The 15,648-nt window shown below is 42.2% G+C and overlaps 1 protein-coding gene across 1 annotated transcript; it reads right to left on the reverse strand.

Annotated features, from left to right (window-relative positions):
- Positions 1–1,474: 1,474 nt before the first annotated feature.
- LOC142945173 (myosin-4-like) lies at positions 1,475–15,608 on the reverse strand. Its single transcript, XM_076086586.1, has 40 exons — positions 14,695–15,608; positions 14,395–14,606; positions 13,998–14,141; positions 13,759–13,915; positions 13,355–13,382; positions 13,138–13,249; positions 12,960–13,052; positions 12,781–12,844; positions 12,596–12,694; positions 12,413–12,516; positions 12,193–12,331; positions 11,984–12,102; positions 11,082–11,231; positions 10,813–10,983; positions 10,418–10,727; positions 10,202–10,290; positions 10,035–10,122; positions 9,814–9,931; positions 9,612–9,735; positions 9,381–9,517; positions 9,043–9,298; positions 8,707–8,949; positions 8,281–8,457; positions 8,052–8,197; positions 7,870–7,960; positions 7,402–7,791; positions 6,740–6,866; positions 6,239–6,357; positions 5,949–6,145; positions 5,630–5,813; positions 5,383–5,548; positions 5,175–5,299; positions 4,785–5,093; positions 4,248–4,451; positions 4,032–4,157; positions 3,788–3,958; positions 3,387–3,491; positions 3,160–3,255; positions 2,435–2,569; positions 1,475–2,205 (listed from the first exon to the last, which is right to left on the reverse strand). Exons 2-40 carry the CDS (start codon positions 14,596–14,598, stop codon positions 2,164–2,166), a joined length of 5,859 nt encoding a protein of 1,952 aa, XP_075942701.1. The 5' UTR covers positions 14,599–14,606; positions 14,695–15,608; the 3' UTR covers positions 1,475–2,163.
- Positions 15,609–15,648: the final 40 nt, after the last annotated feature.

A 15,648-nucleotide genomic window follows, 5' to 3' on the forward strand; every position in this document is an offset into this window, starting at 1 on the left:
GAGAGTCAAGAGCCGCGACTTGGGGAAGGTGAGTCGGTTCGGCTTCTGGTTACAAACTGAATCTCTTCACCACTGATGACGTCTTTGTCTTTGTCTCATTCAGCAGGCGAAAGACAGCGGAGAGTAAACCTTAAGAGGACACAGAGACGCCTCTGGAGACGATGAGATAGCGTTCAACATACTCCTATGTGTTTATTTCTTCGTTTAAAGCCATTATGTGTGTGTTTGTATGACAGCGCTGCGTCTGTTTAACCATTTCTATGACCTCAGTTATCGTTTGTAGACAAATAAAAGTGAGTCATCAAGTTTCCATCCAAATGAAGTCCAAATTTTGGCAGAATTTCCGGAAAATCAGCAAAATAAACTGCAAATGAAGTTCCATCCACTGCTGCTGAGTGAATATTTAATCGTCCACTCAGCTGCTCTCAAAGTGTTGCAGAAGAAGAAGACGACGCAGCAAGATGATGGAATTAAAAGAACCTCAAATTATGGAAAACAACAAAGACGATGAAGCGCTGGAATGTAACTAAGTACATCTACTCAAGTAATGTACTTTACTTGAGTGTTTACATGCCGCTTTATACGACTACTCCACTAGATCTCAGAGGGAAATGTACTTTTTACTCAACTACATTTATTTGACAACATTAGTTACTTTACAGATTTTAAACACAAAATATAATTATTTTAAATAAAACTACCACCTGCAACATTAAAGTGATGAACACATTAATGCATCAATAATTCAAATCCAGTAATATAAATATTAAATTCTGTGTAATGTGTACTTTTACTTGTGGTACTTTTGAGTATATTTAGACTTTTGTATTTAAAGCTACCATGAGGAACTTTAACGTTGTGTTGATTGTGGCGCCCCCTGTGGACAGAAGCGGTGTTTCTGAGCACGAATGTGAGGAAGATCATCTTCAGATAACAGATCTGATGATTTCAGCTCTTCAGTTGAAACTTGAGTTGACGTTGTTGTTACACTTTGTATTTTATAGATACACAAACTTTCACCTCAGACGAGCATTAAACACATTTCAAAAATTGGTGATATTTTTAAATTTGTTATGTCTTTTCCAATCATTTTTTTAATGCACAAATTGTAAACGTGCAGACAAGTGAATGGAAACACACTAAAGTGTCTTTTTTAAGTTGACCACTGGAGGGAGACGAAGCAGAACATTTTCTAAATCTACACATCGTGGCTTTAAATACGAAGCGATGCAGAACAATGATGAGCTCCAGGAACTGTTTGCATTGTGGTCGTGGACGTATGTTGCCTAAATTTCAATAAAGTATAAAAAAAATCCCTTTCTTTGATTTCTTGTATTAATCCAGATAGAGGCGTATGTTATTATGATTACTATTATTATCATGATTTTATGTATTCATTGCTGTATACAGAAGGGAAGTACAGATATTCACCTGTTCAGTGAGTGAAAACAGCACATATGACTTTACTTTTACAAACATTTATTACTTTTCTAAAACAATGAACAAGAAACTAAACGACGACAGTGAAAGAAACATAAAAATTTGACTTGGATTTGTAAAATGAGACGTTTGTGAATCCAACCAGACAGGAAATGAGTGAACAAAGATTAATTTAACCAGAATAATTAAAGGATGTAATGGATTAACATGCTTAATCATTTGATTAAACATTCTAATGAAACATGTTTTATAATTGTATTATGTTTTTCATTGTGCTTTATTATTTCATATTTCCGAACAAAGTTTTTTAATCAAGTTACAGCAACCCGCTGTGTTTAAATGAACCTGCAGCCACTAAATCATAATAAGTAACTAATATACTACAGAATGAATATGTACAGAATTACATCTCTTGTAAAACAAGTCGACACTCATTAAAAATCACATTATCATTTAATTTTACGGAGGATTTAATGTAATTTAATTATTTGGGGACAAATATTGCAGCAACAGCTGATGTTGTCATCATTACTGGATTTATATGAATTAAATATATACGAATGAAAAAGGTTTACTTATTTGAAAGAGGAGTGCAAATGTATTTTCTTAAGATTTATTGACATGATTAAACACGCTGTGATATAAATATGATAAACTATAAACTACTTTTTAAATAATTGGTTCTAAACATTTCTGTCGTGCACATTTGTCTCCGCTGGAGAGTTAAAGTCCAACATTCATCTTCTCGCCCTGTCCTTCTTGTGCCTGCAAACGATGCAAAAACAGTTTATATTAATTCATGATTAAATAAAGAAGTTTAATTTCTAACATCAGATTTAATTGTAGAAGCCAAAAATGTAGATTTATGGGAGAAAAACCCCGATGACTAGCTTTATATCTTCTCTCCTACCACTGAGTTCTAATCACACAGTCATTAATAACAGCTACATATCAGTGTATTTACTGAGCATATGAAATAAAAGACAATCGGTACCTTCGTTCCTATTTCGCGGCTCTTTGCTCGCATCTTATGGGCCAGAGATTCGGCCACGTCGGCTCTCTCTTCGGCCTCCTCCAGCTCGTGCTGAGCCTTCCTGAATCTGGCGATTTGCATGTTCAACTGCTCCTCCTGGAGAGTTTAACGTATCAGTCAGTGGGGGGGGGGGGGGGGGGGGGGGGTATCACACTGTAATAATACTCTAATACAAGTGCACTTAAAGTCTCTAAAGTAAAAGTACTCATTGTGCAGTAAAATGTTCCCAGTCAGTGTTTTACTGGATTAATATTACTGCTGTATTAATGTGTATGTTGCATGTTTTTAACTATTTTAATCTCCATCAATGCATCACATTCTATAAGATCATCACGTCTGTCCTGTGAGAACCTCGTGTCTCTAAAGAGTTTTCCAGCTGATCCAAGAGGTCTTTTAAAGAGTTTATTTAGTTTATGTTTAAGAAGTAGGAGGATTCTCTCAACACATGAAGGAAACACTTCATCCTTCAGTTCATCACAAACATTCAGCATCAACACATCTGGACATACGAGGTTTTCACTGGACAGGAAGTGACTAAAGCTGTCAGACAAATGTAGTAAAAAGCACAATATTTACCTTTGAGGTGTGGTGGTAAAAGTATAAAGTAGCGTAAAATGTAAATACTCAAGTAAAGTACAAGTGCCTTGAATCTTGAATACTATGTCTGCAGATGGAGATTGACTCACAGCTTCTTCTGCGTGTTGTTTGTAGGCCGTCATCTTGTTCTGGAGCTTGTCGACCAAATCCTGCAGCCGGATGTTGTTTTTCTTGTCCTCCTCCGACTGAAACGAGTCGAGACAAACTTCTGGATTCTGTCTTTCATTATTTGATATTTTTGAACAACAATATGTCGCTGAAATGCTCGTTCGGGTTCGGTACATTACCAACAAAGTCAGATCTGTTGCATCTCTACCTGATAGCTCAGCTCCTTGACTCTCCTCTCATATTTGCGGACTCCTTTGATGGCCTCCGTCGAGCGTCTCTGCTCCGCCTCGAGCTCGCTTTCCAGCTCTCGGACCTGATGGACACAATTCAGGATCCTTTCTATGATCTTAAGCATTTTAATGTCCCAGTGGGCCTCCAGGGCTTTAGTTGGACTGCTGATGTCAGAAAAATTACTTAAATAATATACAGAAATAGACAGTATTCTAAAAAATAGATGCAACACAAAAGGAAAGTTCTTTGTAGCAGCTTTAATGAGCTCTGATGGAGGGAGCCTGATCATTACTGTCGATCACGTCTATTTTAGTGCAGATGATAAATACACAAACATTTTACATTATTGTTATTATGATTATGTAACAGTAAACATACCCGAGCCTCCAGCTTCTGAAGCTGTTTCTTCCCGCCCTTCATGGCCACGTTCTCGGCCTCGTCCAGTCGGTGCTGCAGGTCCTTCACCGTCACCTCCAGGTTCTTCTTCATCCTCTCCAGGTGAGCGCTGGTGTCCTGCTCCTTCCTCAGCTCCTCGGCCATCATGGCGGCCTGGAGGTTTCACAAAAAGATTAATAAAATCTCATCATGTCTGTGTTATAAGCAGAATACGTGAAACACTTACATCAGTGATGGCTTTCTTGGCCTTCTCCTCGGCGTTTCTGGCCTCTTGAACGGCTTCCTCGATCTCAGAGTAAAGACGAGTGATGTCGGCCTCCAGCTTCTTTCTGCTGTTTAGAAGACTGGTGTTCTGCCAAAAAGATAAAGCAGGTGTGACTTCTGCAGATCAAAAATAAAAAGCGTTTGTTCGATAAGTTTCGATAGTTCTTGAACAGCCCACCTGAGAGTGTAGAAGTCCCGAGCGCTCGCTGGCATCGATCAGTTCCTGCTCAGATATTTTGCGGCTCCGCTCCGTTTGTTCCACGACGACTCGGAGCTCCTCGATCTCGGCCTGCATCAACGCCGTCCGTCGCTCCATCGTGCCGACCTGCTCCTTCATGTCGTCCTGCCCTCTGACCGACTCGTCCAGGTGGATTTGAGCGTCCTAAAAAAGTAAAGTAGATACATTTATTCAAGTACAATGTGGAGGCACTGCTGCTTTAAAGTAGTATTTACTCCACGACAATTCAGAGGAAATTTTTGTTGAAATATTGTTGCGTTTTTTAACGCAACAATATTTCACAAATGTGAATATTTTCCTTTTAATAATGTTAATGTATTAGTAATGATAACATACATGGTGAAGGTGTCACTTTGGGTAAATGTGATGCCATTTCTCACAAAGTTTCACTCCTAAATCTTACCTAAAATGTTTCCAAGATTACATTTGAACACACCATGTCATAATTTACGTTTTATAATAACCTTATAATCTTACTTTATGCTGCCCCTGGATGTTCCTCAGCAGCTTCTGGGACTCGGCCGCCTGCCGGTTGGCGTGGCTCAGCTGGATCTCCATCTCGTTCAGGTCGTCGTCCATCTTCTTCTTCATCCTCAGCGCGTCGTTCCTGCTCCTCACCTCTGCGTCCAGGGTGGCCTGCATTGACTCCGTCACCCTCTGGCTGTTCCTCTTCAGCTGGTCGATCTCCTCGTCCTTCTCCGACACTTTTCTGTCCACCTCGGCCTTCACGTGGTTCAGCTCCATCTGAGAGCGCAGGATCTTGGACTCCTCTTGTTCCAGGGCGGCCTTTTTAAGAAACAAACACCGGTTGTTACTGACATCACTGCCAAAGACATATGTGAGGGCTACGCTTGTTATCACTCGTACCTCGGATTCTTCCAGCGATGTTTGCATGTCGTATTTCTCCGTCGCCACCTGCTTCTTGAACTTCTCCAGCTCATGAATCGTCTTCCCGCCTTCACCGAGTTGTTCCGACAGGTCGGAGATCTCCTCTGCGTTTTAAAAAAACAATCACTGATTTTAATTAAATGCTTCTCTCAAACACGACGTTTCATCTCGTTAAGATTCCACTTACGCTGCAGGTTTTTATTTTCCCTCTTCATCGTCTCCAGGTGCTCCAGCGCTTCCTCGTAGGAGTTCTTCACTTTGAAGAGCTCAGTGCTCAGAGATCGAGACTCTTTCTGAGCGCTTTCAAGCTCCGCCTGAGTCTCCTCGTACTTCTGCTTCCACTCGGCTAGAATCTGAATAACAGGGGAAGCGTGAGCTCCTCGTGATTGCTGATGTGATATAAAGAGATGTGGTGAGTAGGAACAATACAATACCCTGTCAAAGTTCCTCTGCTTCTTGTCGAGGGTGGCGGCTACGCTGTTGGACCGCTCCACGTCCACCATGAGGTCCTCCGACTCGCTCTGAAGTCTCTGTTTGGTTTTCTCCAGCGAGGCGCACTTTGAGTTCACCGCCTCGATTTGTTCTTCGGCCTCTTGGAGGCGCTGAGCGAGCTTTTTCCTGTCAAACATTAAACCGCTGTTGTTAAAATGTTACCGAGGCGCCTCTTGGGTCTTAGTCCATTTATTCTTCCTTTGGTTAAGTCGTTTATTAATTTATTGTTTATTAATTGATTTAATATCAGTGAGTGATCACTTTGCCTCCTCCAGCTCTTCGGTGCGTTGGATGGCGTCCGTCTCGTATTTGTTCCTCCACAGAGCGACCTCCGTGTTGGCTTTGGACAAACTGCGCTGCAGCTCTGCTTTGGCCTCCTGCTCCTCCTCGTACTGCTCCCGGAGGAGATCACAGTCGTGACGGGCCGAGTGTAAGCTGTGAGCCAGGGCGTTTTTAGCCTGTCGGGGGGGAAGACAACCGATCGGGAGCTTCGTGAGGAGGAAAAAAGCCAATAAAAAGCAGAACGATGTTTACAAAAGATCTTCCTTTACCTTCGTTTCCTCCTCGGTGAGTCGCTTTAACTCGTCGACCTGCGTCGTGAATCCCTGTTTCCCTCTCGTCAGCTGGGAGATGAGACTCTCCCTCTCTTCAATCAGTCGGGAATATTCAGCTACGACGAGCCAACAAATACAAACAGTGGTGGAATGTAACAGAGTACAGTTACTCAAATGTGAAGTACTTGTACTTGAGCATTTCAATTTCATACATCTTTAAACTTTATCTCAGAGGCTCTTTCTACTCCACTACATTTATCTGATAACGTTAGTTCATACAACTTTTTAAGTAAAATGTTTTACACAAAATATATCTGAAGAGTTTTTAAAATATGACATTTTTAATCCAAATTACTTTTACGTTCTTCAATGCAGGACTTCTACTTGTAACAGAGTATTTTTTTAAAGTGAGGTATTTGTACTTTTACTTGAGTAAAACAACCAACATACTAAACTCTGTCACTCAATGAACTCCAACAAGAAGAGGAACATAGTTACCGTTCTCAGTTTGAAGACGAGCCCTCTGATTGGTGAGATCAGAGATCTGCCGCGTGTCCTCGTCACTCTTGGTCTTCAGCTCCATCAGCTGGTCTTCAAGTGAGCGACACGACTTCTCCAAGTTCACCTAAAGGTGTGTGAAGGTAAGTCAGTTCTGGACTCCCTCATGTCAGCGTCAACAGCAAATCATTTTTCAAGCAATTTCCCTGTTAATCGGATTCATATCATGAGAGTTTTTCTAGAGTTGTGGCGCTCTTCTGTGATCTTGATTGTTTGGTTTCAAGTTGTCATAAAACTGAGCTTTCTCAGTTCTTTCTCTTGTCTTGACGTTACGATAAAATCAAACATGTTATCGTAAGTATCGTAAGGTTTTAGCCTTGGCTCGTGAAAATAGTGATGTTCATGATGATCATTTAGTAAATTATGGTCTATTTAGAGTCAAATAGACCAAGTCTGTCTACTTTTCTGAGCTACGTCTTTTTAAGTTTCTCTTCTTGTAAAGGAATGTAGTCTTGCAAATAGTGACCCTGCAAGATCCCCAGTCTTTGACTAAAGACTTTGTGACTTTAGTGAAAGGATGTTTTCAAAGTCTTTTCAAAGTCTTGTATTTCATGGTAGTCATTAAGCTAATGGTATATTCCGGATAAATAAAAAAATCTCACCTTGGTTTTCGCAATTGTTTCCATATTACGGGACAAATCGTCGATCTCCATCTTCATCTCGTTCTTCTCCTTCTCCAGTTTCTGTTTGATTCTCTGGAGGTTGTCGATCTGCTCTCCCAGCTCGGCCCTGCTGTCCGCCTGCTTCTTGCGCAGCGCGGCGGTCGTGGCCTCGTGGTGCAGCGCGGACTCCTCCAGGTCGCGCCGCAGCTTGTGGAACTCGGCCTCGCGCTTCTTGTTCATCTCGATCTGGACCGAGGTGGCTCCTCCGGCCTCCTCCAGCCGCTCGCTGATCTCCTCCAGCTCCCTGAAGAGGTCGGATCTCTGCTTCTCGATCTTCGCCCGGACGGCTCGCTCGGCCTCGACCTCTTCCTCCAGCTCTTCAATACGAGCCTTAAAACAAAAAAAGCACATAGCATGAGGGTTGTTATCAGTGTGTTTAATGCACAACTTCAATGTGAGTTGTATTACATGGAGCTCCTTCATCTTCTTCTGAAGCTGGTTATTAATCGTTTGCTCGTCTGCAATTTTGCTGAGCAGCTCGTTGTTTTCAAATTCTTTCCTGCAAGATCAAGAAGACACGAGATGTCAGTTCAAACCCAAGATGTATTATCCTCCCACAAGCTGTACGCGATCAGTGCGTCGGGAATCACTTCTTAATCTTCTCCTCAGACTGTTGCTTGTCATTTTCTAGGTCCATCAGGGATTCCTGAGCGAGTTTCAGATCCCCCTCGAGCTTCCTCTTGGCTCTCTCCAGGTCCATGCGGATCTTCTTTTCTTGCTCCAGCGAACCCTCGAGCTTGAAAGCAAATTGGACAGAATTTTAATTAGGATGTCGAGTGACACCAGAGTTTGAATGTATTATTGTTTGCAGCCACTCACGTCATCCACTTGTTGTTCCAGCTTAGCCTTGGCTTTGGTCAGAGTGTTGACTTTGTCTTCCTCGACCTGAAGATCACCCAGAGCCTGTTGATGAGCTTCCTGGAGGGCTCTCTTCTCTTTGGTCAGTTTGCCAATGTTTTCCTCCTGACCGGCCAGCTCCTCCATCAGGTTCTTAACCTGAAGAAGGTAGTGTGCATCATAAACACGTTCATTATGGATCGTCGCCGTAGAATCGAGGTTGTTAAAACAAATGCAAGGAGCTTTTTAACACGGTGACCAAAAACCCGTCTTTTGTTTGTTGGCCAATGGCCGAGCATGCAACAACCAAATTCTATTGAAATGTTCTGTTGTTTTTGAGATAACCTGCTCCATTAAGAAGGAGGCACATGGAGGTAACAACCAAACCGTACAGGTAAAATCACACACCTTGTTTTCCGTGGCATGTTTCTCCTTCTCCACTTTAGCCAGGATGATCTCCAGGTCGTCGATGTCTTTTTTGAGTTCGGAGCACTCGTCCTCGAGCTTCCGCTTCTTGGCGGTGAGCTCGGCGTTCGTTTCCTCCTCGTCCTCCAGTCTCTCGGTCACCTCTTTGAGTTTGGCCTCCAGCTGGATTTTGCTCTTGATCAAGCCTTCACACCTCTCCTCTGCATCGCAAAGGTTTTCTGAGTCCTGAGAAGAAAAATGAAACAGAGTGAGAACAACACTAATGCATGATGGTTTAGATGATTGGGATCAATGGTTTTCATTTGCGATGCCACTCACAGATTGTACTTGCAGAAGGAGGTTATTTTTCTCCTGCAAAATAGAAACCATTTTCTCTTCAAGATCTTTCCTCTTGGACTCCGACTTCACCAGATCCTCTTTAGATTTGACAAAGTCCACTTTTACGGTCGCCATCTCCTTTTCGGTCTCTGCGCTCTTTAGAAGTGGCTTTATTTTAAAGAACAGCTTCATCCACGGCCAGTGTTTCACGTTCATGAAGGAGCGCAAGTTGTACTGCAGAATCCAGACGCAGTCTCTGTGAGATACACAGTCAGGTTCTTAGTGGTATTGGTTTAGTTTCAGTCATGGTAGAAGAGAATTCTTGGTGTCAAACTTACTTTTGAATAATTAAATTGGAGCTTTCTTTTCTCTTGAGGTAACCACGACACAATGCTTGAGTCTGGGTCACGAGAGAAACTAGTTTTTCATCTCGCAGCTCCTCCAGAGTGCCGAGTAAGCCGGCTTTGAAGAAGACCTGCAACAATAAGGTGTAGTGAAGCTGCATGAAACGACTCAATGTATTGCTCGTAAAGGATAAAGGTAGACCTACGAGGCATTTGGACACATACCTTTGTAGCCCCAAATCTGTACTGAGTGTGGTCAAGGTCAATGGAACCCAGGAGCTTCTCAGAAGCTTTCTTCCCATCGATGAACTGTCCCTCTGGGAAGGCACTGGTATTCAGGATTTTGTATCTGTTCAGATTTGGATAAAAATAGATTATCGCAAACTGGAATATCTTGGGATAAACTATTTTAGGAATCAACGCCTACCTCTGCTTGAAGTCAGCATAATTAATCCTGCTGGGGAATCCCTTCCTGCAGATCCTGATGCCCTCCAGCACACCGTTACAGCGCAGTTGGTGGATGACCAAGTGATTGTCCATGATACCTACGGTGAAGTCAACATGAAATGGATCGGCAACAGCAAAATTTCATCTTCAACTGCACCAACGAGAGCTTTTGTATTTGAAGTTTCTCTCGTGAATTTCTACCTGGTGTTTTAATCTCGTTCGGGATCAGGCAACGCACGAAGTGAGGATGGGTGCTCCTCAAGTTGGTCATTAGTTTTCCAAGATTTTCCTGCAGGAGATCAATTGTGGTTAGATATTTGCAGGACAGGAGAAGTCATATCTAAAACAGATTATTATCGCTTCTTTACCCTGAAAACGGCAGACACCGTCTGAAACGAGCCACCCTTCTTCTTTGCTCCTTTCTTTGCACCTTTGCCACCAGCATCTCCACCCGACTCTACAAAGCAGACAGAAGAATGATTTGGTATTTGCCATCGTACGAAGCCCGGTGGGTGTTAAAGGGATCTTTTGATAAATCCTTCCTATACGACGTTGATTATTCCAAAGCTTTGCCAATGTTGTACCTCCTTCAGCACCAGAAAATGAAGCATACAAGTAAGACAGCAGTTTCATCGATGACTTCTGGTAAAGCTGCACCACAGACTCATTCAGAGGGTCTTTGTTCTTCTCCAGCCATCCGGTGATGTTGTAGTCCACGGTGCCGGCGTAGTGAACCAGAGTGAAGTGAGCCTCGGGTTTCCCTTTGATGACCTTTGGCTTTTGGAAAGCATTGTTTTTTCCAAGATGCTGGTCGTAGAGTTTGTTCTTAAAAGAAGTGTCTGAGGCCTTGGGAAACATACACTCCTCTTCGAGGATGGAGAAGATGCCCATTGGCTGTTGAATGTATCACAGACATACATTGTACACGGTGTCTAAAATCAGATGAAATATAAACTGATGTGCAGTAGATTAATCTTACCTTTTCAATGAGCTCGATGCAGGCTGCTAGATCCATACCGAAGTCAATGAACTCCCAGTCAATCCCCTCTTTCTTGTACTCCTCCTGCTCCAACACGAACATGTGGTGGTTGAAAAACTGTTGCAGCTTCTCGTTGGTGAAGTTGATGCAGATTTGCTCCATGCTGTTGTACTGAAGACAAGAATCAACTCATGACACATCAACATAACACTGAGAATTCATCAACATCGACCGAACAAAATGAACATAAAAGAGACCAAACATCGCACATCAAATATTTCAAATCCAGCGATGTCCAACACCCCGATGAAGAACTGCCTGGGCTGCTTTGTGTCCAGCATCTCATTGATCCTTATAACCATCCATAAGAACATCTTCTCATAGACAGACTTGGCCAGAGCACCAACTGCATTGGTGACCTGATCAGGAGATTTTGAGGAAGCATGAATCAGGAAGACAAAACGTAGATTTAAAAAACAATGAAAATAGAGTTTTTAAACTTGTCCAAACAGGGCATGATTTGAGGTGTTTAGGTGGTTTGTTAGGTTTTGCACTAACCGATCAGTATCAAGTGACATATCTTAAGAGTTTAAGCCTAAAGTCTAAAAGTATTTTATTCTTAGGAAGTATTCAGTGGCAGCCATGATACGAGCAGGTTGAATTCTCTGAATGCTAAGGAAAGGTGCTGCAATGCTTCCTTTCTTATATCCTTCATTATAAGATACACTGGACCATCCTCTACCAAAGGAAAGGAAATAATGTCCAACATTTGCCTGTAACATTTGCCCTATAACTGAACTGTGCATCATCGAGTTTGTCACTGTATCCAACTGATTTTATATGTTATAAAGTCGCTTGAAAAGAATCAGCATCATCAATCTTAAACCAGCTTGTTGATATTTGGTTACCTGATAAAAACACCTTGGATAATTTGGCGCACTGGTTTAGCTAGCAACTGATGAAATGTTTCCAGCGAACGTGAGAATATCCTGAAAATGTTACGTTTGATAACCCAACCTGACACAAACATCAGGGATATATTTGCATGACTTTTGTAAGCAGTCATGACAAGGTGTCCCGATATTAAAAGTATCTCAGGTGCATTATCTTCTTATATTAATACACCCCATCATGCATTATCACTGGTTAAATCTTGGAGCAGTCACGGTACCTGGGGGACAGTCTGGCCCTTGGTGACATATTCATTCCCCACTTTCACTCGGGGGTAGCAGAGGGCTTTCAACAAGTCAGCAGAGTTCAGAGCCATGAGGAAAGCCACTTTGTCTGCCACTGAGAGACACACACACAACATTTCCGTTAACACCGTCTGCACGTTTTCTTATCTGAGATAACAGCAAGACATGAAGTGAGAAGCGTCACCCTCGGTGCCATCGGGCTCCGCCTGCTCCTCCCTCTGCTTCTGCTTGAACTTCATGTTCCCATAATGCAACACGGCGCCAGTCAGCTTGTAGATGCCCATTTTCTCTTCGCTGGTGAAGCCCAAGACATCAGTGGCCATCTGTTAACGTAAAATTCAGAGTCAGCTAAAGCCAATGAAAGTGTGTACGCCACTTAAAGCGATGGACAGGAGGGAGCTCACATCTGTGGCCATCAGCTCTTCTTTGTCGTCGATGCTGGCCACGGTGATCTGCCCCTGACTGACCATGGGGAAGTCATATGGGTTTGTTGATATGAGGAGCATTTCTGAGGAGAGTCACAAAAACATGTTTCATTTAATTATCCCTCAAAAACATCTGCTATAGACGTGACGTCCTCACCGTACCTATGAGCTCTGATTTGTGTCCGGTCATTATCTGATAGAAGATGTGGTAGCTCCTCTCTTCAGTCAACTGGAACGTCACTCTCGACTTCTCCAGCAAATCTGCATTGAATTACGCATCCAATGATGACTGTCGGTTGTCAAGTATGCAGATAAGGAGCTTCATTAATGTGGGAAAACAAACCTACAGGTTTCGATATCAGCAGAAGCCAGTTTTCCTGAGGATCCAAAGTGAATCCTGATGAATTTACCCTGTGAAATACATAAAATCATCTGTGAATGTGCACAAGGAAAGTTCATTATAAAGATGTGGGGAATTAGAGACCGTAGCAGTTTGACTGATCCCATTTTTAAATCTCACACTCACAAATCGAGAGGAGTTGTCGTTCCTCACAGTCTTGGCGTTCCCAAAAGCCTCCAGCAGAGGGTTGGCTGAAATGATTTGATCTTCCAGCGTTCCCTGCAGAACACAGCCAGCTTCCTCACAATCTCATTGTAGTTTTGTGTTATTTTTATCAAGCGTATATATCTCGTTGAGGGATTACCTGTATTTTACAAGACGAGTTCTCTTTCTTGTCACCATCAGCCACTGCGATTGTCGCAAAGTACTGGATGACACGCTTGGTGTTGACAGTCTTCCCCGCACCAGATTCTCCACTGAGACCACAGAAGAAAAAAACCTGAACACCTATACGTGTTCGTCTGCTATTGACTGAATTATACGACACGTTTAAAAAAATAATAATATGCAACACGACTTACGTGATCAGGACAGACTGGTTCTCACGATCTGTTGGTAATAAAAGATGAGCTTCAGTGAAGTTTTGTCTCAGTTTAAAGTTACAAGAGTGACTTAAAAGACTAAAATGTGCAAAAGACTAATGGATACTTTGATGCCAAAATATTTGCATTTACTATTTGCCCCAGAATTTTGATTAAAACACAATTAAAATGTATGCTTTTCAAATCCAACACATAGTAAGACTGCAGCACAGTTAAATAAATGTAGAAATGCCGGTTCAACCGATTGTTTGAACACAGTTGTGAGAGACTTGCATCGTATCTTTAGTACTGATATGTCTGTATGTTTGTTTAAACGAGGGAAGTTTTGAGTTTTAAGGCTCTGTCATTTGAAAGAGGCTCGAAAACACCTCGCTCTTCCTCACCTGTAAGCATATTTTGATATGCATTATCAGAGACGGAGAAAATATGTGGAGGGGCCTCCATCCTCTTCTTCCCCCTGTAGGCCGACACCACCTTTTGGTCGTAGACCGGCAGCCACTTGTAGGGGTTTACAGTGACACAGAAGAGCCCAGAGTACGTCTGCAGATGAGAAGATACAGTGTGTGAGGCAAGAGAGTGAGAATCACACAGAGAGCGGATAATATCCCTCCTAATTACGTACGTAAATCATCCACGCTGCATAACGATCTTTGAGGTTAAACAGCACAGAGGGCTCGTTGAGGTGCGTCATCATGGCCATGTCCTCGATCTTGTCGTACTTTGGGGGATTCATAGGGTGGCAATCTTCCTCCTTGACTGTTACAGTCTGGGGGGAAAAAGTGAGAAGAGAAGATGAAATGGTATCGATAGGAGAAAATAGGATGTTCAGGATCAATCGGCGAGGAAAGAAAAAGAAAACAAACGAGAATATAAAAGCAACAAACCAGCTGAGGCGATATAGTGTTTTTTCCATACCTTCCCAGCAGCAACTGGTTCTAGTTTATTTCTGTAACATATGATTTTTATTGTTTTCATTAATATTTTTGCGTAGTAATTTAGTTGTATACAGACATATTTACCTCCTCAGCTTCAGTCTTCACAGTGACTTGGTCCCCATCTTTGTTCTGGATGACAGCTTTGATGTACAGCTCCTTGGTATCGGGCACAAAGCAGGCCGTTCTGCCATCAAACGGCCGGTTCTGAGCCTCGACTCTCTCCTTCTCAGGTTTGCGGAGAAAGATGGACGCCGGCCCAAACTGGGCCATCTCGGCGTCAGAGCTCATGTTGAAATCTGAAAGTAAAAGAAAGCAAGAAAGTGAGTAATTGCAATTAATCAAACAATTAAAAAGGATTTTTAATGTAATTTGAATCGTACTTACCGGGTTTACACACCCCAGTAGAATTGACTCAAAGCCACCAATGTTACAGAGGCCAGAGGGGAACGTGATCTCACCAACGGCCGGACTCTAAGTGAACACCAGCAGGAGGCTGAGGCTCCTTTTATCAAGACGAATGTCCTGCTGAAGCAAACCGGACACTCCAAACATGGCAATGTCACTCCATTCAAATGTCAATCAAGTCGCAACAAGCGGTCTATGCTCTGCACTTAAATATGGCACAGGATCTTTTAGTGTTAATAGGAACATGTCTGCAGCAACAGGCGATGATCCTCGAGCACTATTTTTACATGCCTTCCATACTGTCATTAGCTACTTAACGTTTGTTTAGCTGCTCAGTGGGACTACAGCTCAAGTTGAATGTATATTGAGCTGCTGTGTTTAGTGTGGTACTGTTGATTTAGAGATAGAAACATGTCATTGTGTGTATTTATGGGTATAAACCATCTGTAACTCAGTGTCTCCATGATGCTTCATGACCTTCATGTTCATCCTGGACTCCAGGACCACCTGCTCATTCGCCTCCAAGGCACCTTGCTTGGATTAAGTGGATTAAACTCCGGACAGATGTCGCTACAATGTCGACATTACTTTTTTGGGAATATATCAAGAGAAAATGAACATTTTGTGTAGTACACATATCAGATTATTTCTTATTGGGGAATAGTTTTAAATTGTTGCATTTATTTCATTCTTGAAAAATCGTCTCAATTGGATACCAAAAGCTGCCAGTTTCATTCAAAAAAATCTCCCAGATGTTAATTTAATTCAATTAGTATCAAATAATTCAAAATTCTAAAAAGTCTCAAACAGTCATGCCACTTAAAGAGATATAGTGGCACATCATTAACATAAAGATTAGATAACATCAAAAAGATGAATAAAACGGCTTCGTTGTAACTTGTATACAGGGAACAGAAATGGGCCAAGAATCTA

Source organism: Anarhichas minor, unplaced genomic scaffold (assembly GCF_050575085.1).
Source record: "Anarhichas minor isolate MPS153535 unplaced genomic scaffold, ASM5057508v1 ptg000007l, whole genome shotgun sequence".
NCBI lineage: Eukaryota > Metazoa > Chordata > Actinopteri > Perciformes > Anarhichadidae > Anarhichas > Anarhichas minor.

Excerpts from the sequence above, each read along its gene's own strand:
- LOC142945173 (XM_076086586.1), bottom strand. The coding sequence starts at position 14,598 with ATGAGCTCTGACGCCGAGATGGCCCAGTTTGGGCCGGCGTCCATCTTT. Across the intron at positions 12,103-12,192 it reads GGAGCCCGATGGCACCGAGG|TGGCAGACAAAGTGGCTTTC; the intron begins GTGACGCTTCTC and ends TGTGTCTCTCAG. Across the intron at positions 2,206-2,434 it reads GCCGCGAAATAGGAACGAAG|GCACAAGAAGGACAGGGCGA; the intron begins GTACCGATTGTC and ends CATCGTTTGCAG.